Source organism: Plodia interpunctella, chromosome 5, assembly GCF_027563975.2.
Source record: "Plodia interpunctella isolate USDA-ARS_2022_Savannah chromosome 5, ilPloInte3.2, whole genome shotgun sequence".
NCBI lineage: Eukaryota > Metazoa > Arthropoda > Insecta > Lepidoptera > Pyralidae > Plodia > Plodia interpunctella.
The window spans coordinates 578,004-602,263 of NC_071298.1; the positions used below are offsets into that span (position 1 = coordinate 578,004).

Below are 24,260 nucleotides of genomic sequence, written 5' to 3' on the forward strand. Positions count from 1 at the left end.
ATTCAAAAGTACACAAAACAGTAAGTTAGGTGGGTACATGCACATAAAATATACGAAAATTACATAGTTTCTACGAATTAACCAAACTGACCAACAATATGTGTATATATAACATGCTTAAATTTTGCTCACATCAAAATACAAAGTGAAAAAAACACAAATAAACTTATGAGGAAAAAAAAAGGAATGTTTGCTTTAGTACAGTTTTGTTTTATCGCAATAGGTAAACGGTAAAAGGCAAGCATAGAAACTTTAATTATTATTGTCAACATTATTAATCTTATCAATATTTTATTAGAATATTTAATATTTGCCTAAAATGATGAAAAACAAAATTTTACAAAATTGAAACTATACTTAAAAATAAAAATCTAAAATTAAATTCCAAAAGTTGTTAAATCGTTGATTTTATTGATTATACTAGATATCTATATAGGTATACTAGGTATATATTTTATTGCATGTGAAAGTATCAACGTAATAAAAGTTGTAGTGAATGCCGTGCACGTCTGTAAAAGATGTAAACATTAGAACTAGACTTAAGATTTAATGTAAAAATGTAATGCATATGTTTATATTGTTGATGTGCCAATAAATAAATAAATAATTACATATTAGAAGGCTAGAGACAGGATGTCATGGATATGAAAGGGGTTGTAATGAAGATTATGATGTTCAGTTCATCTTACAAGTTTAATGCATTGTGTTGCGGAAAAGTGAATAAAATAAAATGTAAAACCCATTCATTACCTTTGAAGGTATGATTTTATATCAAGTAAAAATATATACATCTCAATGTTGTTCTAATAGCTAAGTACATAAGAAATACCTGCCATACAGCTAAATTTCCAATAATGCAACTATTGGCTCTGTCTACCCCGTAATGGATAATAACTTGTTACTGTGCAAATAAAATATACGTAGAATGTTCGTGTGCTAAAATCATTCGATGATTTTGTAAATATCGGTTGAAACTTTCACTCAATATACCGATGCTTCAGAACTAAAATGATTATCGTAATATCAACCTCTCAAATTCAATGTGCACTATGTACAGTCGCAATCAATATGAGCTCGTCAACCCTGAAAGCTCTATGCAGCGGTAACAGAAGCTTTATAGAGGTAAATTTAATATATTATTGACTGTACACCAGACGTCTGCTTCGGAATCTGGCGTATATAAAATTCTTGAAAATGATTTTCTATAAAAACATTTGATATAGATTTCTAGAAAACTTGTGCGAAGATTCCAAGTTTGAATATTTTTATTGATCAATTTATTATTGTCCGTTGTAGCTAATTATTAAATTTAGTACAATATTATTATTCAATAATAATTCTACTTATATTTATCAATGCGAAAGTTTGTATGTGTATGTGTGTGTACACACATACACACTATTGCTCAATGTAGTAAAATCCAATAGGCGAATTATACGCGGATAGAATTTAAATTATCATTTGAAATAGTAATACCTCAATAACAAATATCTGGACTAGAGCGACATGACATTTTACTAATATTGGCTAGGTTTATATTAACTTTTGTGTTAAATTTTCCGAGCTTTTGGATACCGGTCGATAGCTGTTTTAGAATTGCTAATTGATTAAAATTCTTGATAGGTAACAATTCATAGACTTTCTCAAACGTGACATTGGCAAAACCGTCGTTTGGCTCAATCGATGGGGCCATAAAATTAAATCAAACGTGACAAAACGAAAGTGACGCGAAGTGATAACTTTTTCAAACCAATTGGCGCATTTCTTACTAAATTTTGTTTGTGGTATCTACAAATCAGAAACACAGTGTAACTCTCCAAATCAATCGATACGTATTCAATTATTGCACAGTAATGCACAGTTTGACGCTTGAGACGCGTTCGACTGAATGTTGGCTATGTATGTACCCGTATTTGAATGTTTGTTAATTGTTTTCTCCACTTAAATTCACGCATTTGAAAAAAAAACACAGCGCTTTACAGATTTAGTACCATCACTTTCTGATAAAATAGCGTACTCTAATCAAAGACATAATTTAACCCGCTAGATATAGACGTAAACTTGTGAAACAGAGTGTTCAGTTTTGAAATTGATAATGAGATGAAAAAAATTTTGGAATCAAGTGACAATTCAACTCACGCCTCTGACTATCCGTACAGTACTCTAAACCACTGAGCTATCGAGGCCGTGCGAGTTCGGCATGCAGAATGTTCAAATTATGGCATTACAATATGAACAATTAATCAGTTCAATGTGTGACACTATAGGATTCAAGAAACTATATAGCAAGCGATGTAACAGGCCCTAAAATTTTATTTTAATGTAGGTACATAAGGAAATTTCATGTAGAAATTCTTTAAGAGCAATGTCCCGCGCTCGAGTATTGAAATTATTTTTATTTCACTATTTAAATAACGCAAATTAATTCTAAAACAAATAACGCCAACATCGGTTTTCGATGTCATAATGTAACATTATAAAAAGTATATGTTTCGACTTGTTGACGACCCTATTTGAAGTTTTCTGAGCTCCATCGCTCATGCATATCATTTGTCCCGAACATTGGTCATCGTGGGAGGTTGGACCCTATTCTATTTTCAGAGCGACCATCCACACGATTACACTATCGATTCACCCGTGACCCAAATGGACACAGGGAATTCGATCTTACATCACCTTAGTTTAATTTGCATTGTTGGCTTCATAATGGTTTATATATAGCTGAGCTAAATATAAAATTGTTCGATACATTTATTACGGCAGAGAAAAACAAACATGACAATTTTTGTTATAATATGTTTGCGAATCCAAAGCTGTTGTAAAATTTGGCAGGTGTAAATCCAGAATACAAAGAAAAAAGAAATTTTTAACTTTCATTTTTGGGGTATGCATTGCCAAGCTTCCATTTTGGGATAAGATTAAACTATATCACAATTTAAGAACAAAATATTTCTGATATCCTGAGATTAGTAATCTTTGTATAATAAATATAAATAAATATATGTTTCTAAAGAAAACACATCTGATTTTTTTTAAACATATGTATACCCGAATGTGATATCGAAACACAATAAATGTGTCATATTTCTTATCATTGTGCTCATAATATCTGATTTCTGAAAATCAAAACCACCCATTTCATTACTCTAATGACTAAACACAGGAATAGAAAGACTGCCATAAATTTCCAACATTAATAAATACAAATCATTTTGTTACACTCAAAGCATTAATCAGTGGTTGCCGCTGAAATCTGAATTATAAGACAAAGGAAATGGCATTAGCTGTAATGTTCCACGCAAAAAAAAAATATTCAAAATTCTTAATTCACTTTAGGATGATCATACATTCACCGCAGCCTTTTCTCCAAAGACGTCACAATTCACAAAATTCGTCTAAGGTCTCATGTTACGCTCCTAAATGCTAGAAATTAGTGGCTTAAGAGAGAAATACGAAAAATATAATCTGAGTTTGAAGTGAAAAGTGCCTGTAAGAGCCATGTCCCATTGCTCAGTCGTGCTCCGTTGCGACGAGTCAGTACGTTGCAGCTCTATATTGTGCTCCATTGTTTCCCATAGATTTTAAAATTCTTTAAGATTTTAAAATTCTTTAAGACGTGCGTGTGCGTCGAAATTTCATGCAAATTCTACGTCGTTCTGCGTTGATCCGTTACAATTCGTAAATTACATAAAAGGCTACAAACTACTAGCGACTATTGACACTTCTATATCATTGTGAACAATGTCCGTGGAGGTCACCAACCTTCTTCATATGCAAGCGTGCCCATTCCTCATTGTGTTTTCGGTAACTGGCCGGAATCACGATATGGTAATTTTCTTTTATTGGAATCGCTGTATTGTTTTGGCTGCTTCGTATAAAGTTTCGCAACCGAAGTACATTTTGTGTTGTTCGTATTTCGAATTGTTCATATTCAATAGGTAAAATTTATGTATAATGGAACTAAAATCGGTATCCTTTATTTCATATACTAACTATAATCAAAATATTTATTATGATATAAACGATTAAGTAAACTTTCAAACAACAAAGTCATGGAAAGATTTTTGGCTCTCAGTGAACAAATATGACATTTTAAAATGTAAATTTATACAACCTAAACGTTAAACAAACTCCACACACACCCAAAGACTTTCCCTGTACGATAAATCACAATGGCGCGTTATTAAAAATAACCCCCTCGACCGGCCATATTAATATGCAAATGGCGACTCGCATACATCAATCTAAACTGATAGCTGTCACGCGTGACGATGAGATTTTAAATTTGGAATTATTTATGGTGGAAAACGGCCAGTATGTCAAGGGGAAGTCAACGTATAAAGAAATGTAAGTGACCAGTATTAATTACCATTTTGTTAAAAAATAAAAACAGCGCAAGAAATTGTCACAGACCGCCTAAGGAAACGGTTACATATAATGTAATGTAAGTAATATTTTATCTACTGAAGTTATACCTAGAATAGATTTTTGTTTTGTTAAAAATATACTATGTATTTCTCAATTATTGCATATAACTATAAATTTTCCTTCTAAATATTTATCAGAAATAATTCTAGTTAAAAATCTTGTGGCTCAAAATGATGGTAGAAATTAAAACCGACAACCCGGCAGTGACGTTAATTTCCGGCATCCGGACATACTCACCTGGAGTTCCCCAGCATGGACTGAGACTCTATATAGCGGTAATAACGGCGTTTTTGCAATGAATTCCACTCAGTTGACATGCAAGGTATCGGACAGTCAACTGCGCGCCAAGTTTTCTCACACAAAGTCATATGTGATCGTCATAGCGGCGAATTAGTAATAGATTTGGTAGCTTAGACGTGCTGTACACTGTACTAGCATACCTTTGCATGTGAATTCGTCATACCATTCTTGCTGTAATGAAATTTTCGGCTTCTGGCCTGGATATGAGGCTTCTAGTACTGGATTTTTTTCATTTTATTCTTACGTGTTACGCTTTTAAGGTCAATGCATATAAAAGGATTTCCAAGCACCGCGAAAAATAAATTCTGATCATTTTATTACCACTACATAGCATAAAAAAGTCGCTTCACGTCTGTCTGTCCCTATTTATGATTGGAACTTTAAAACCAAGCAACGTATTTTGATGTGGGCTTTATCAATAGATATAGACGAAAGAGGTAGGTTTATATCTAAGCAACATGCAAAATATTGCACCCGTGCAAAGCCGTGGCACGTCGCTATCTATATGTGAAATATAATTATAATCAATTTCAATGATCTCTCTCATCTGAGCGTATTATACTCAGCCATTGGGCGTCGGAACCCAGGATACGCTTTCCTACTTGTTCATCTCCAATTCGCGCGGTCGACGGCATCCCTAGTTGTCAGACTATTGGCACCTATATCGACGTATCTTTGACGACAACAAGCTAATTTTTTTTAGATTCGCCCCTTCTGCCAGGGCTAGATATCTAATGACATACTTAATGGAACTAAAATATAGTTTCAATAATAAAAAAAACTCATACACCACAAAAGACTTAAGCGCTAATCACACCAAAATTCGATATTACATTTAAAGATACACGTATATAAATTATATAAAACAGTATACAATAAAAAGAAGTACCTACAATAGTCTAATTATTTCAGAAAAAATCTCTTCAAGTGTTGTAAAAATAGATAATATTCTAGAAGTTATTTAAAATGGCTGAAAATAGATTTAATTAACATAGCATTTTTACAATTTTTTTCGAAATTAACACAAATTTTTCCACCATTCTACTTGGGGCAAAAATATTTTTTTTTGTATGCATGTATGTTTGTAACGCGACAACTTTCGAACCGTTGGTCTGATTTTGATGAAATTTACAAGGTTCGTGGGTCATCAAAATCGGTTAAGTCGTTCTTGAAATATTCACAATTTTGTAAAACTAATCAAAATGTATAGTGACGCGAGGTCTAAATTTGTGGCGAACAAATAGTATTTATAAAGGCGAAAGTTTGTGAATAGCTTTTTTTACTACACAGAAATACATTAACGAAAAACCAACATTAAAAAAAAATTTGACGACCTCGGTGGCGCAGTGGTAAAGTTCTTGCCACTGAACCGAGAGGTCCCGGGTTCGATCCCCGGTCGGGTCATGATGGAAAATGATCTTTTTGAATGTTTATCTATATATGTATTTGTTATAAAATATAGTATCGTTGAGTTCCATAACACAAGTCTCGAACTTACTTTGGAGCTAACTCAATCTGTGTGATTCGTCCTAATATTATAATTTCTTTAATATTTATATTATATCTTATATATATATTTTAAAAGAATATTGGGATGCAACTGAATTAAAACCTCCTTACTAACTTACTTTGTAAGACTTGCTTAACATTGTAGATAGGAAGAGAAATTAATGTTTTTGTGCCAAATAAAAATAGAAATGGTATTTCTGCAGTTTTATTATTAGAGTACCTACGAAAAAATGCGAAGGGTTTTTTCCTCTAGTAAAAATATCACATATAATGCTCCAATTTTCGGGATCAAAACGCCTTATGAAAGTAAAAATACACTTGATGATAAAATACACAACCGTGTACCTTTTGAGAGTGACCCTGCATCCTAGGTGAGCGGCGGAAAGCAAAACGACGCGACGCTACGCGTTAATAAATAAAACAGATTACAGCGACAACTTAGGGCGCTAGTTAAGGCCGAACTCGACTAGGTGCTCTGCTATGCTGTGCAAACTCAAGCTAATTTTCGAACAACTAATAGAATTTCGTTTATCAAAAATTACGAAATTCTCTTATTTTTCTATAGGTGAGCGGTGCACTGTCCGAGCTAAAATAACACAGTCTCGTATCTTTTGACAAATTAAATTGTATCGCATGTTTGAAACGTAGAAATTGACACAGCTGCATAGCACAGCTCTCGTCAATTGTCGCTGATGCGTCGCATAACGTCGCGCTGCCTTGCAGTATTTCTTGAGCAACCGGGACGTCGGTAGAGACATTCATAAATAAATCAGAAGGGAGATGACAGAGCACGTAATAGAACTGATCTACGTTTTCACCTGGCGCCCTGTAGCTGTGGCGTTTTTCATTATTACTTTGTCTCCTTTGTTTTGCTTACTTTAAGACGATACTTTTTGAATTAGATTGATCTTGTTCTCTGTGAATCTCGCCTGATTCTACTCAATATTGGGTTTTGAATACTTTTGAAAATGTAAAACAAAAAATTGTAGCACGCGCAAAAGTATTGTTCGTTGTTTCGAAGACGTTGTAAATAATAATACTGTTTTATTTGAAGTTGTGAAAAAACATAATGACATAATGACTGAAAAGTCATAATAAATTGATTTCTTCGACGTATAAAAGATTTCTATTCCAGATAAGAAGGAAATTAATGAATTTTCATATACCTTACCCATATAACACCAGTGTTAAGGTGAAGAAAGAACGGTTCACAAGAGATTCGTTGACAATAACAACGAAGACAATAAGAACGAAACGTAGATATACATTATAGTGTTACTATTCTAAAATATTAAATCAAAGCGTTTAACTTCTATTAAAATTTTCAAAACAAATGCGAATCTCTGGTTCTATTTATAAGAGTAAGTTAGTCCCGTATATTGTACGAAATAATTAATTTATTGAGACACAAAACGCGCGCCGTAACACAACATAGGCTGTTTATTAGGATGCGTGCGTGGAAGCTATTTTGTAAATTTTGTTTTTCAAAATTCAACCAATCCATACATTTTTCTCAAGTTAGATATATTTGTGTATAGAGCATCAGATTTTTTTTCACCATTTCGGGGTTGCTCGTATAGAAAAAGTTAAAAGTTAAATGCTTAAAGACAAAATTATGCCTTTGTATTAAAAAAAAAAAACATCCAGTAACCATACATACTTGGTTTGTATTATTAGTAAAAGTAGCTCAATTATTGTATCAATTTATTGAATACTTACACCGCTCTCAATTGGACGATTTTAAAAGGGAATTGAGAAACTTCAAGGACAATTTCGCGAGACCCACTGCCGATATAGAATCGCAGAAGCGTTTTGCCTAAACGGAACACTGCCATCAGTCACCCTAAACCTGCCAATCAATAAGACCCTTCATTTCGGCAAATTGGCTGAGATTAGTACTGTTTTCATTTGAAACAGCTCCCAGTCACGGTCCATACGAGGTAGGTGCTTTGTAATGTACTATACTAAATAAGTTTTTAGTAAAGCAGCGATTGAATGGTAAAACGCATGCCCTGGTGGTCGAAATGTTCCAGGCTTACTCGTCCCACATGAGTTTGTGTTTGTACAAATAGTTTTATAATTTGTATTCATCCTACTAATATTATAAATGCGAAAGTTTGTGAGGATTTTATGGGAGTATGTTTATTACTTTTTCACGCAAAATCTACTGGACAGTATGACTTTTCATACCGATATTCCCATGGGAGCGAAGTCCCGGGGCGCACCCGGTATAATATAATTTCAATAATCTAATGTAATTAAAAAAGAAATACTTTTTTTTATGAATAAATGAGCTACTTATGTCTAGGTTACGTTTGCTAGATTTACGTGTAACCGGTCTCGGTTAGTTAGACCTGGGTGTAGCTGGCTTTTCATCAGCAGAAATCTATATATATCATTTGCCCGTAACACGTCACATATTTTGCTACACATCTATTATATGTTTTAAAAGTAATATTGTAAAAAAATCGAAATTTACAAAACGTTTTGCGATGTTTGAAACTCGTGTAGGAATGGGAAATAAATTATGAAATGGTCGACTGTCAACATTATTCTGTTTATTTGGTACGACGCCGCATTCATTTCAGTTGGTTCAAGTCACGAGATGTTGCGATTACAGGTTGAGCGATTACAGGTTATATCATTGGCTATCGTTCAGATGTTTAAATGTTATGGATTCAGACAGAAATCGAAAAACTCATACAGTTAATCATTAATTCGTTCAATTCATGGCTCTAATGGAGTAGGTCATGGGGCGAAACACGCCTGTAGGAAATACTTTAAATGCACTGATATTGATAGAAGTGGATCGAGATTGCGAAAGATTGACATAGAGCATAAACTGAAATTTTGTCGTCTTTCTTTTCCAAGGAGATCTAAGATATTTGCATCTCAAAATTAATTTAGTTAGTCGTGGAAATAAGATCTATTTACAATGGTAGTCTTTTATGTTTTGATAGGTATAAGAATACATCTTGTTTCAAGGTAATGTATGTTCGAGTATCCATATATCTTGCTTCAAGGTAATGTATGTTTATTCGTATACATATTTCTTTTGGAAAATAATGGAATGCTTACTCCATATACATCCAGAAGGCTAGTTCCCCAGCCGTGGTCCTCATTGGTGAGCCAGTGGATCATAAAAATGGTCGATTACGATGTTGCCAATTTATTGCTTGCAGAATATAATAAGTTAAAAGTATTAGTTTTAGCACAAAATAGTGACCCCGTGTGTTTGTTTGTTTGTGATATTTTTATTGTACAAAGAACATATGTTAAAAGTAACGAGGTAAATATAATAAAGGTAATTACTTAATATAAAAAAAATATTTAAAAAAGGTACCTACTCGTAATAGTTAATTGTTGTAGCTATTGCCACATATCTCCTGGCGTAACTTTAGAGCCTATGCATCTTTAGTGGGTAAAGTTTGATCAGTTCCAAAAGTACTTACTGAAAGAATAGTTTCACTAACATCCCGTTATTTTTGCATGCGTAAGGCTTACTGTTAGTAGATGTTCAAACTTTCACAATTTTTTTTTTGGCAAAATCCATGGAGTGTGTATCTGGTAGATATTTTATAGGTTCTTGGGTTGATACTTAGCGCAAACAACTTTACAAGTATACAGATATCACTGATTAATGGAGTAGAGTTGTCTGGCTCAGGTGTACAGGGGAACTGACCCCAATTGCAATGTGTTGTTAAGGAATGAAGAAGATTCCGTAGATATTAGTCTGTTAAATATTGATTCGGCAGTTTAACCCGTCACCTACCTGGTAGCCGGTCTTTTGTCTATTCTGTCTGGATTCTCCGCGATCAACGGGTTAATCAAAATATGTTAGCCCTTGCACTTTAACCAAATTCAAATTAATTTCACGTAAGTTATAAAAGGACGTGAATGGACTTGTTCCCAGAAATAAATCGATCATACCAAATTAAATGCATGAAATAAAAAACGATAAATTTTCAATTTGTTATATTAAAATTTTAGTCTGCTTCTCAATAAGTAGGTATTTTATAACGCTGTCGCTGTACAGACATTACCGATATTTAACTATACACTATTGTTTTAACAAAAGATGGCGATTATATCGAATAAATTCATCAAATTCATGTAACAAAATTTCCCTAATATATTTGCTTTTAAATAGTAAACTCTAAGTAGGTACATAAAAAAATGTTAATACATACTCTAATAATAATAATAACACATCCTAATATAAATATTAATGGAAAACATTTTAATGGAAGTATTTATGATGATGAAATGTCAACAATTTCAAAAATTGGTGTTACACACAGAAAAATATTTCTTTTAACTTTTTGATGGTTTCTGAGAATTCATGTTACAGAACATAATATATTTTTATAAACATACATACATGCTTAATAAGAGGGTTTCGTAGGTAAACAAAGACAACTTAATATTTTTATGCCTATATAATGGTAATGATAATAAATATCTGAAATGTGCCATAAAACCAGTAAATTTACGATTTTGATTATCGAACTAAAATTTAAAGAGTTTTTTTTGATAGAATATAATTGAAACATAAATATCTAGTACTGAATTTGTACGCTACAGACCAGAAATTAATATTTCAATTATAACTGAGAAAACTATTAGATGTAGCTTTCTAAATAAAATCTTGAAAATTTTCAAAACAATTATTTTTGTCGTATTGCAAACTGGGGTACAACCTGTCATCTTCCTATGTATTTACATATGTACAATCACTATTGGTCCGTCTATATTAGAAATGAAAGTTACTCTTTAATGTATTTGAAACACAACTTACATAAATAGACTTCAAATTAAATTTTGTTCCGTTATTATATGCCTAATATTATTAAACTCAAAAGAAGTCAATTTCAAAATTGAAAAAAAAAAACAATGATATGTTGCAAATAAAATTAAGAAAAAAAATTATTAAATATAAAAAATTATAAAAAAAGTGAAAGTTAAACAGCATAAAACGCACTTGTGACAATTCATTATTTCAAAATTAAAATATAGGTACAAAGGTAAAAAAAATTGAACACTACTGACCTTTTCGATGAAAGTTTTATTGCTTCTAAATTGATAAACTTGCGAAAATTGGTGTTTCGTATATCAGAACTTCTAATTTACACGATATTTATATACCCAATTCTTACTTCAGTCGTCTATTCAAAACCATTACTAATACAAAATCAATGTGATTCAATCACTTTGATAGACAGCATTATCCGCACCAAGACTGCCGAATACCAAACTTAATCATTGTACTTCCTAACGGTTATTCCAATAACGGATTTTTTTATAGACACACTGAAATAAATACTATTCATCACATTATCTTCATATAATTCATCTAATTCGAGATTACAATAATTGTGTTTAGGATGGATATGCGGCTGAGCTGCTTTACTATGTACAAACGTTAATTTATATTTACAATAATTTACACCAAATGTCTATTTAGAATTACACACAAGTGTTCAGTATACAGATATGATTGTCACTAATAACCCTTCCAAGTTCAAGCGGCACAGAATCACTAAAGATACACAGAGACGTAGAGGTGTATCGCAATGTTTGTCGTAACAATATTGTTCACTTTGAGGATACTATTTGCCGCCTTCGCCTCTGTGTCTAGTCCATTGTTTATATGTAATCTGTCACACACTTGAGAAGGTCCGGCCCAAGTCACACGATCTCGTCGTGGTGGACAACGTCGCTGCAACTGCCGGCTCGTTGCAGTCATGCCCTCTGACGTCACACTCTCAACTCCTCCATCGTCACGTTCGACTTGGCGTTCAACTGCGTGTTCTTCTTCGTCAACGTACTTGTATTTATCATCTGCATCTGATGAGCTGATAACAAAGGTTGATTCTCCTGCAGCTGCCCGCTAGCTAAAGTATTTATGTTACTTTTCCCTATTTTCGGAGGAGGCGGCGCTCTTGGCAAGGTCGCCATACTTGCGACGTTGTTACTAGGCAAATCTGCGAATTCGGGCGGCGGTAATTGATGGTGTGAATGGGTGTGGTGATGGCTCAATATCGTGGCCGGATCATTCTTCAAACTTGTTTGATAGGTCAGAGCGCCCTCTAAATCACCGCAAATGTTGTTTGGCATCTGTCCATTTTCAACTCTCTTCTTCAAATGCGCGCCGTTCGGCCCGTCTTGGCCATTCATTCTTGTTTTATCTCTTTGATAGTACACTCCGGCGAAAATAAGGACATTGAGGATGAGTAATGAGCAGCCGATGGCTATTGTAACACTTAATGCGGTGGAATAAGCTGCAAATCCGTCTTCAGGAGATGCTGTAGTGGAAATATCTAGTTTGTGCGTTTCAGTTCCTGTGCTGCTTTGTGTTGGTGGATTTAGACCAATTATATTGAAGTTTAGAGGTGACGTTATATTCACAACGTTTAGTATAGGAACTTTAGTTGCAAGACCAGTTTCAGTCAAGACAATGTCGGTTGCTTTTCTGAAAGGTGGGCTGAATGTTTTCAGAGTCGGCTGCGGTGATGAATCCTCGTGTTCTATTTGGTGATGAGACGGGGGCACGTCATCACCGCCCGGGCGGTGAAGATCTGGCACCAGATTCAGCCAAAATGATAGCCTGTGAACAATTACTTTGGATGTAATCTATACCTTCTATATTTCAATTTCTATACCTAATTAACTAACTGCATATTATTTCGTAATATTTAAATTATATGCTTAATTTTGATTTATCTTGTCTTTAAGTAAAATTTCATTTAAAATTTTATATATACAAATCGATATTGTATTTTGATTGCACTTTAAAATAAACTAACCGATAAAACCTATCAAAAATCATGACGATATAAAATCAGAACTGATAAAGTATGATAAACAAATTTAACTTTTGCATAGAAATCTATTAGTGTTTATATGACATTTTATTGGATTGCTACTTTATCACTTTCAATTAAAACAGTCTAAAAACGTATCGTATTCAAAGTTTGATTGGAGCAGAGTACCGTTCGAAATGAAAGCGTATTGTGTTAAAGTATTGTGTGAATTAAACCTAATAAAATTACGAAGCAAAAAATCTTAAAAGTAAATTTTGTGTAAATTGATATGAATTTATTTTTCATCATTACATTTTTAATAAATGGTTATGTACTTATTTCTTTACAAATTGTATGCATCTAAAAGCGATGAAGGTATTCTCTGAGAGCATAATACCATCCCCTACAAATCTTACATTAGTAGGTACTTATGTCACAAACCTATATCTAAAATTGACCAAGACGTTAAGCTTTCCCTGCAAATAATTTTACTTCATAATTTGGTCGTTCCGGCGAATATTTGGCACTATCCAACTAGATCAATTTAATTCCACGTGTTCCTGTATTCCTGAAATAACAGTTCATTCCTACCTATGAGCCCTATAGTGATTCTTGAGCTTGGACTTAGTGTCGATGTTGAGGTACTTTTTATGTACGGCTTCATAGGCAGTCCACTCCATGTTCTTCATGCGCACACGTTCTTGACGCCCGGCGCGGATTGGATCGCTCTCTTGCGCTTCGTTCGGATTCCTGTGTGAAACGATATTTTAATATATCTAAGTTAAATTATTATTTTACGACGTCAACTAAATCCTAACTAATATTATAAACGCGAAAGTAAGTTTGTTTGTTACCTCTTCACGCTCTATCTACTAAATCAATCTTCTTGAAATTGCATACATGTAGTATGAAGTATGGAGTAGGGACAGGGTACCTTTCATCCCCGAAAATAAACACGAGCGAAGCCGCGGGCAAAACCTAGTTCAAAATAAATGATAACATTGCTTGGGCGTTAACCAATATCAAAACCATAAACTACTACTCAGTTCTCGCACTGCCCTATCGGACCGCGTTCCTACTGTAGTATAATTGTCTTTATTGTCTCCTGGCTCGAAGGGTTATCCAATTTCATTATCTGTTTATGTTATCATTAAGTACATATAATATACATTCATCAATAACAATGTCCGAATGTAAACCAATATCAAAATTTTAAATAAATAAATATATTAGGACAAATCACACAGATTGAGCTAGCCCCAAAGTAAGTTCGAGACTTGTGTTATGGGATACCAACTCAACGATACTATATTTTATAACAAATACATATATAGATAAACATCCAAGACCCGGGCCAATCAGAAAAAGAACATTTTCCATCATGACCCGACCGGGGATCGAACCCGGGTCCTTTCGGTTCAGGGGCAAGCACTTTACCACTGCGCCACCGTCGTCATTTTAAATTATTTTTACTCCATACTCATATTAATTAATCTTGGCTAAACATATAGCAACACTTTTTATGAACTTGCTATCTCTCATTTTTGTTGCAACTTTTGTACACTATGTACATATTTATATATACGTATAAGAATTGTCACAGTGGCAATATTAAATCACTGGCAATATTAAAATTGGTAGACCGTAAGAGCAGATTCCTAGTAGACACTTGAAAAATAATTTTCTAGAAAAACTTATAGGTACTTGGAAAATTTTAGAAATTCTGAGACGCGTGAAATACCTCCTACCTTTATTAACTGCATAACAGTACCTAGCCATAAAATTGTATACTATTACACCTCCAAGCGAAGCTTGGATCACAGGTAATAAATGCCTGCCTGGGCAAAGGCCTTCCCATTTTATAGAGTGACAGAAGAAAAAGTAAACACATTTACAAAGTAAAAATTTAAACATTTTATAACCTTTAGTACAAAATGTTTAAAAGAATATACGTTTTAGTTTCGTATAATATCAATTACCTACTTCAAAGATTTTGAATTTTCCGTTTCATTCATTGAAAACTCGCTTTGGCGACTCTCTAACTGAATGCGGTTGTCGAATTAATCATTTCAATTAGCTACTAAACGGTTTTGAATGCAATCAAAGTAGTTTTAATTCTAAAATATAAATACCCGCTTTTAGTGATATAATAGTACGTAATATATAGATATATTTTTTTTTATTAGCCTATTGATAGCCTTAAAAATTTCAAATATAAAATTGCTGCTATACCTATGCTAAATTTTAAATGAAATGAGATTTAAAAATCTGGTTTCTATTGAACATCGAATACATTCCTTCACATTATCTGAGGTATTTATCGAGACCTATAATCACCAAGCGTGGAGCGTGTGTTCGATTTCCGCTTGAGCCTAGAATGTTTTCATCTCATTAAACAAACCCACTTACTTACCCAGTCTTTGCGAAGTTGCCCCAGTATAACATAACAGACTCGGATAAGGCCACTTCAGCCTTCGTATAGTTCCTGGGGAAGTGGGCCAGCCCACCCACCAGCGGGGCTCCGAAGATGTATGGCAACTCTTCCCCGTGGATGCATCCTTGGCGCTGTGGACAAAATGTCGATTTCTAAAAATATCGCTCCATCTCTCTTCACATAGTTTTCGCCAACATTTGACGCATCAGCATACGCTCACTTAAACATATATAAAACATCGTATACCATGTTAATTCGCAATATTAATAATTATAAATATTTTACTTCATTTTTAATTATTTATTGATGGAATTTCCATTTAATTTTAAGGAATCAAAAACTATCTTTTGGAAAATAGTTATTGTTTTGAATGTAACTGTCATTCTTGCGCGTGATTCGCCCCACCACAGAGATATAAGAGAGGGGACGGTGGGGTGAGCCACGTGCAAGCAGACAAGCGGGCATTATGATTTTGACTGTGAAGAGCAGAGGTTGTCTTGCGTCATAGATAAATAAATGTGGTTTCATTGTGCAATTACTGTGAAATATTCATAAATAAGAAATAATGATATTACTTAACTTAGATTTGTGTTGGATATGTTTCATTTGGATACAAATAAACTCCGAGTAAGTACTTATTTCTTTTATTTTTTTTTTAAACCTCAAACCCTACCTAACTGAATAGTCTTTAACTCCTACGTCGATAACAACCATGTTCAAATTATTTCATTATTTGACCATATCATAGCGAGTGGAACTAATAGACTTTTTGTCATTATAAGGACCAAAGCTTATGAATAAATATATTATAGGTTTCATTTGGCATTTTTTCTTAGCAGTGTTCGTTTCGAAAATATAGCTTGTAGCCATAACAAATTATTGTTATTGTGATTAATGTTATGGCTGCAAGCTATATTTTCGAAACGAACACTGCTAAGAAGTCAAACAAGAGAGAAGAACAGTCAAAAAAGAGAGAGAAAACAAACCATCGGAAACGAAGCTTAGTATGTTTAGCATGAGATTACTAGTTAGTTTATATTGATTTCGTCAAAAATAAATTGCTAAAATACCAATTTCCTCGCCTTTAATAATCCACAGCATCGAACAGCCTTATTTTATGTAATAAATCAATTATAACACGAGCAGTGATGGAACTTTGACACGTGGAGGATCCTCTCCAATTTGTCCTGCTTGCAGAATATTACACGTCCATTTTAAGTGAACACGTGACGTAAGGTGTATTGGTAGTCGACGGATCCTCTTTAATTTAGTTATTACAATATTAACACACGTTGTAGTCTCATTTTCTCCAACGGAGGCATGTTAATTAATAAGCCAATAAGGTAGTCCAAAGGTGAATTTAGTTACCTCGACAGTATGTTTGTTCAGTGAGTACTAACATGTAAAGGTTTTCAACTAATTGCATTAAAAGACTCTAGCTTTATGAATCAACATCAGTCTGATTAAATGCTTTACCTTCAATGTTTGAAATTATTTACTACTATTTGTTGGCCGCAGCTATGCCCATATATGTTTGACGGGTCATTTGCTATCATCAAATCCAAATCGGCCCAGTGGTTTAGTCGTATTAACGTGATAGGTAGATAGATAGACAGACTTTTGCATTTCTAAAATTATATATGGATTTACTCAAAATGGTACTCCTTTTTTCATTTTGATATTGACATATTTACCAGTCGAACCAGGAACAGAAGATTAAAATCTAGTTAGAATTTTTAGAACAGATAGAAAAATATGACAAAGTATTTATGCGGATGTGGAATATTAAAAAAAATACAATAAAATCAAACCTGAGGGTAATCTCCAAACTTGCTCTGGTAGTCGAACACGTACAAATAGGAGTTTCTTCTCAACGCCGAATGGGTGTCAGCTGTCAAAACTATAGGGGCCACCACTTGCGCATCGCTCAACGCCTCCAATGTTTCGTCTCTGTTGACAAAATAATATACTTGAAATTCTATTTTTAATTTTGGTGCAAGAAGAAGTGTATATTTGCAGCCTGTCTTTCAAGTTTGTTATGAGTAATTCATTGTTTTTTTTGTTATTTAAATATTATGTTTTAGATTTCCAAAGTCATGTAAATAAAAAGTATTGTTTTAAGAAAATCTTTACTGGTATTCTGTAAAATTTTATTTTCAAAAAATATTAGAAATGAACTGAAAACAAACCGAATGAAAAAGCTGGATTCAGAAATTGTTTCATTCCATCTACACTTTAGAAATTGAGCAATGTTATGCTCACACTTGCAAGGATTATTTGATATCAGCCACAGTTAATATATTTATTTTAGCTGAAACGGGACAGAGGGAACGAAAATTTCAAAAAAAAAAAAATCGACAAAACCGTGCACTCTCATCAGAAACCCATACATGGGTTGGGACTTTATACCGACGACATTTAAAATTCTGAATTGCCACGAAAACGGGTATTTAGTAAGTAATTGCCTTTGCCCAGTAATAAATTGTTGAAGTTTTGATCCAGGGATTTGTTAGCTAAATTATTTTTACGCTAAAACCTTTAATCTCTAGGGTTGCCAGGATCCGGGAGTGTGTTGAAAATGTTCATAATTTTAATGATAATTAAACACATTTTCTTGCTACATGCCGCATTTAATTTGATAAATTAAACGCTATTATCAAATCTTAGTATTCGATTTTATTATCTCACATCGGCTTCCTTTAATTTAAACATTATAAGAGTTGGTGTAAAATTGAAAGTAATCTACCTATTATAGAATATTTTACCTAAATATACCGATTTTTAAAAGACATATTTTATTGGTTATTATCAGGTTTTTCACTCTACAGTTTTATGCGCAATCAACCATTATTCTATACGGATAATAAAATGCCACTCAACGCTGCAATTTTATTATTTTATGTACCTAACCGTAGCGCCAAAACTTCGTTAATAAATCCTTTTTTTTTAATGCATATTTCGTTACGGATATATCAATAACTCACACCCCTAATGTTTTTTTTTCGACAAAATATTAGTACCGCAGCAGTAAAACCAATATTTTTGGCTCCCTGCCACACGATTCGGAGTTCCGAGTTGTAAATCCTTTAAAATCATTGAAAAATATTGCTACGCTTATGAATGCAAACAAATAAATAGCACTCGCCTCGCACCACGCTCCCGACTTTGGCTGTAGTGAATCACAGTTTAAACAGTATTACGAACGCGTTTCCAACCACTAATTTAAATTTGCTAATGCGGTAAGGGTAAACTTAAAAGCTTTTAAATTATAGTAACTACAAAAATGTTTTAGCTAAGTTTGATTTAACTTAATTCAGTGTTTATTATACTTTCAGAAACGTGAATGCCATAAACATTACGCCCGAATTTGTTAGACATTTTAAAATTTTTAATATTAGTTAAGCTTATTTTTAAAGAAACATTGCCAATGTAATCTACTACATACATAGTTGTATTAATTATATAGTTGTCTATCGTTAAAATACAGTTTATTTCCATTAAAAGTCTTCTATAATATTTTTCCGTCTGTAATCATACTTAATTGACTAACGTGATAAATGTTGTTATTTTCATTAACAATGTTTATTAGTTTTGATCAGAATCTTTTTTGTAATGTACAAATACGTATTTAAAAGATTAGATTACATGATTTTATTTTTAAACTCGATTTAAAGACACTATTTGAATTTACAATAACATCTATAATGGCGGAGAATGTCAGTGTATTACAGGGTACTGTGGCAAAAGATCCTAGGACAGAAAGCAGGCACTTAAAAGGTGCTTAAATGGTATTCCATATTTAAATTCTCAAAAGTGATTGTTGTTATTTAATGATGGTTGCTATTTAAAAAAACTAGCTATGACTTACCGTATATTGATAGGATGTTGCACCGGCCTCTCCCAGTCAGTGTATTCGTTGATGATAGTGGCCAGTATCTCTGAGAGATGATAGCTGTACGTGTTCCTAACGAAAGACTTGAGGATTTTCGATCTCCTGTCGGCTTCGATGCCGTATTGGACGTCGTCACCGCTAAACGCGAAGTAGGCTTCCGCTTTTGTTACACCGAACATCAGGTCGTATCTGTGTGAACACGCAATGGTTGAATATTTTGTAATTGTATTTAATTCTTTCGATTCTATTTATAATAAATACTTTCAGGACCCATATTTTTAATTGGCGCCATTTTTCTTTGTGTTCGAGTGACAGTAAATTTTTACGTCACTAGGATTAGGCTTTTTGTTAGAAGATAAAATTTAATGCAAAATTAAAATGTTGATATTTTAAGTCAAAAATATTAACTAAACACATTAAAGCAGATCACCAGCAACCTGCTATCCTTAAAATAATAGAACTTGAAAACAAAAAATAAGTTGATAGTAAAAGTACAAGTTATGTAGGAAATAATTATATTATTTTTAGCCTGTAAAAATTTGTGCTCGTAAAATAAACGGTCATCAAAAGTAGACGTGTTTTCCAACTTTACCACTGAAAATATATAACATATTTTTTATACCACTAGCAATTAAACGAATATTTTTGTGCTATATTCTAGAAAATACCACTAAAATTCTTGTTTAATTGCTCTGATAAGATCTGGAACTTGTTAAGGCAAGTTGATATTTGTAATTTAGTATTAATAAATTTAATAGTTACTGCTTCGTTCGTGTTAGAGATTTTTATTTGCATTGTAACAATTAATGTTGACTAATGAATATAATTTTATCGTTTATGTTACATTCGTATGGGAATTTTAAAGTTAGGGAATAAAATTATCGTGGAATATGTACAGCTGGGTGTAGATAAAACAGAACTCATTCATTCTCTCATTCTATTTTATTTAACAGTGATCATTCTATTTTATTTAACAGGTTGTCATCCATTGACCATCCATGTAATTTGACATGTTGTTTGAGTCAAGTTTGATGAAGGTTTATGGTTCAATACCTTTGTAATTATACTTCCTCGGCTTAAACAGACGACCTTGGTGGCGTGGTAAGGTTCTTGCCCCTGAACCGAGAGGTCTCGGGTTCGATCCCCGGTCGGGTCATGATGGAAAATGATCTTTTTCTGAATGTCCCGAGTCTTGGATGTTTATCTATATATATATTTGTTATAAAATATAGTATCGTTGAGTTAGTATCCCATAACACAAGTCTAGAACTTACTTTGGGGCTAGCGCAATCTGTGTGATTTGTCCTAATATATTTATTTATTTACTTGTATGATCACTTGCGGAGTGTAGTTCCATACTGGAATATGACTACTCCATATTCTTTCGCAGTACATACTCGAGGAAGGATATCGCATTAGGCAACTGAGGGTAGAGAAAAGTCTTGGTAGACAATAAAATCCTTTATATTCTGCACGACCTATTGGTTGACTGGTAGAAACCTGTTATCACACTGCCGCCACCTTCACTAGGTGGCTTTAGATTGCACAGACTACAAGGAGAAAATAAATATCGATTATCTATAATAATACTTTAAGATAAACCTACGGATGTTACTTCAATTGGTTAATTATTTTAGTTCTAGATGGCGCAAGCTATTCTTAAGTTCATATATAAGCTAATTGTGCCTGTAATTAGGGAATTACAAACTGAGATGAAGATAGGGATCTTCGTCTCAGTTTGTATCGCAATATAGTACAACAAAGGTATTCCTGAGTTTTTTTTCGCCATCTAAATCCTGCTGGTCACGAAGCTAACAAAACCTTACCCTGTTGTTTATAAAAAAGTTAAAACATACTGTTGGCGATGGCCACATTGACTTAAAACCTCAATAGGTTTTGACGTTTTCTTAAAGAAAAAAAAACTATATTGACGGTGTCGTTCAAAATAAACTGTTGAGAAAAATAAAGGTTGCAAAAAACTGCTGCATCGTTTAACTCACGCAATTATATCCATTGAAATATAATTTGAACCAGCTGACGCTGTCTTCTACACATACTTTACGCTATGTTTTGTCTCTGTCTGTACATGGCAAATATTACATAGTGCGATAGTGACAAAACATATTTGAGCTTAAAGTATGCTTTTAAATAAATAAATAAAAATCTTTATTCAAGTATCTTAATAGCTATGTTACAATTGTACATGTATAACAAAAAAGTACAGAAATAAATGTTGCCTGAGCTAGGGTGAAAATCACCCTGTGTTTCAGGAGTTTAAAAGCTAAAACGTGTGTAATAAACAATTATGAAAAGCGATAAAAATAAAAACATTAAAAACATATTGATTTAAATAATAGAAAAATGTAAAAAGAAATTTAGAGAAGTGCACGTATACTTAAGATATAATATAATAATTACTCTTTTTTACTTTTTAATTATATTTTATGATTAACAGGATTAGACTTTAAGTCTGCCTTTCACATGTTTTTGTAATAAAGTTAAAAAGTATAAATAAAAGTAAAAACGGGGGCATAAGGCTTGCGGCCGAATGTAATCGGGAATATGTGAGGGCGAAAGAGAGAGACAGACTTACTTGGTCAGTTGTGCGATAGCGCTCTTCCTCATCAGCACAGCGTTAATGATGTTGATCGCATTCTGGCCGTGTTTCCCGGTGGGTAGTCTGGCGACGGTCTGCCCTCCCCATTCGTACCCATTTGGATCCGGGTTAATCAGAAGATCTCCGGTGTCTGTATTAAAAAATAACTTTCATTCAACTACAACATCTGTTACTTTCTGTACAATCGTGGCGAATATAGCGAGTGATACAGGATACAGATCTATTCTTTTCATTCCTCACTTGTTTATATGCTCGAACTCATACACTTTCGAATGATAAAAGTGTTATGTTGCGAGCTTGTTAGTGATAAGTTAGGTCTAAACTTTCGTCTTATACGTTTTGTATTTTGCCTAGATTCCTGTCCTCCACAACTTGTAATAACTATTTACTTAAATTGTGACCATCTGTGTTGTTGAGTCCATAGTAATATTTAACTAGATATACAATGTTACTTGATTGTCTTTTTTTACTGTGAACTTGTTTGTGGTCCATGTTATTAAATAAAAATAATAAAAAAAAAACATTTTGCCGGATTATAGCTTTATATGAAGTTTTTATAATAACGCGGTATCCATCGCATTGACAAGTGACGTGATCAGAGATGATTAATAGTTCGTTCAAAACATTATAATTGAATGTTCAGTTGGTATTTTTTGGAGAAAAAAAAATTACTTGAGAAATTAACTTTTCAATTAAGAAAAAGATTATTCCGTGTACGTTTTTATGTAATAAATTATGTAATTGTGTTAAATAACAACATGATTTTGTAAATGCTTTTAATAGTGGGTAGTGGGTATACAGAAATATCACAAAATTTAGAGCATACAATTATACAACTTTGTGACATACATTTTGTTTTAGCATACTTTATGTTTCGTTTGATAATCCTATTCGTTTTTGAGTGATTCAAAAACTATGCCGGCTACACACTTTCCGCGAAAAGTTCGCCAAATTTAGCGGATACATTGCTGGTTTTTCATTGTGGTAAATAAAAACACGTTTAAAAACAACGCAATGTATTGTGCGATTAGTTTTAGTTCGGCGATAATGTGGAGCCTACATAAGGTTGGAATGTAATTGGAATGGTGCCTGGAGAGATACGTGTGTCTTATGAACATAAGAAATCGATCGTAACTTCATATCAAGACTAAGAAAAAACAAAATAGGTAGGTACGTTTCATAGTGATGTTTTGAAAATATGCCTAGTATTTTCAAGTTAGTATAATTGTATATTGCTTATTATGTGCATGAAATGTTTCTGTATTGTATGGAGTTTGACTAGGAGAATCATAAAACAAAGAATCCTATTCTCGACCGAAACAACTTTCTGTTATAATTATTATATTATAGACTTTTACAAGAAAACTAGCTGCCCGTGCCGACTTCGTTCGAGTGGACTAATACTATCTATTGGTGAAAACCGCATGAAAATCCGTGCTGTAGTTTTTGAGTTTATCGCGAACAGACAGAGTTTTATAATATGTAAGGATATCATGTAAACTGAACATTACTTTTCGGTTGACTTTATAAGGGAGAACAAACAAAAAACTGGGTTTTATGAAATTACTTCCCGTCCAGTACTACGTCGCAGTTCTACGTATACGAGACACCCTTAATAAATTCCTTGGCAAAACTGTTTATACTGAGGAAACGAAAACAATTCGCCAAGTTCGTAAACTCATTCAATTAAACGCTGTATTGTTAGTGTACTCATCGGCAGTCATAACTTTAGCCGGGAAATATTAGCACGGAATTGGATAACAAGAGGCTAAATCGAAAGCAATAAGACTCAGTTAAGTGTGGATTGGATTTGCAAATTCAAGGTTCCGCACCGACCAGTCTAGATACCTAGAAAAAATGTGTACCAATAACGCAAGTGATTTATGATCGATGTGGCCAAATGTTCCTTACGCCAATTACGATATTCAGATATTATATTCTTCAGTTCGAACCGGTCTGAATTTAAAGTGTTTTTACCAATTTCTTTTATTAGAGAAAACTAAAAAATCCTCTTTCCAAATCATTCTACACTAGATAAAGGAATTTATTGCAAAGTATTATTATAGTTTTCCATTACACAATGTAGTCACAGTCTACTATAAAGATTTCGGTGGCCATAGTAGCTACTGTCAATTTTTCTCCAATCTCACTTTCCTTCGTGGCCCGTGTTATAAACAGAATTTATAGCTTCAAATCGAAAACGTTTCTAACGCTCTCTTCTTAGTAAAAGGGTTCTAAACGCGCTATTTTGATCTGAGAACCCTAAAAATCGTTAGA

At 33.2% G+C, this 24,260-nt stretch overlaps 1 protein-coding gene across 1 annotated transcript in view; it reads right to left on the reverse strand.

The window, feature by feature from the left end:
- Window positions 1-10,206: 10,206 nt before the first annotated feature.
- Window positions 10,207-24,260, reverse strand: part of Nlg3 (Neuroligin 3) — an 82,712-nt gene continuing 68,658 nt past the window's right edge. Inside the window, exons 7-12 of the mRNA XM_053745622.1 lie at window positions 21,960-22,113; window positions 19,343-19,555; window positions 17,286-17,424; window positions 15,454-15,605; window positions 13,632-13,790; window positions 10,207-12,844 (exon numbers count right to left, since the gene is read on the reverse strand). Coding sequence (XP_053601597.1) covers window positions 11,995-12,844; window positions 13,632-13,790; window positions 15,454-15,605; window positions 17,286-17,424; window positions 19,343-19,555; window positions 21,960-22,113 — 1,667 coding nt within the window. The 3' untranslated portion in view covers window positions 10,207-11,994. The remainder of the gene's footprint in view (window positions 12,845-13,631; window positions 13,791-15,453; window positions 15,606-17,285; window positions 17,425-19,342; window positions 19,556-21,959; window positions 22,114-24,260) is intronic.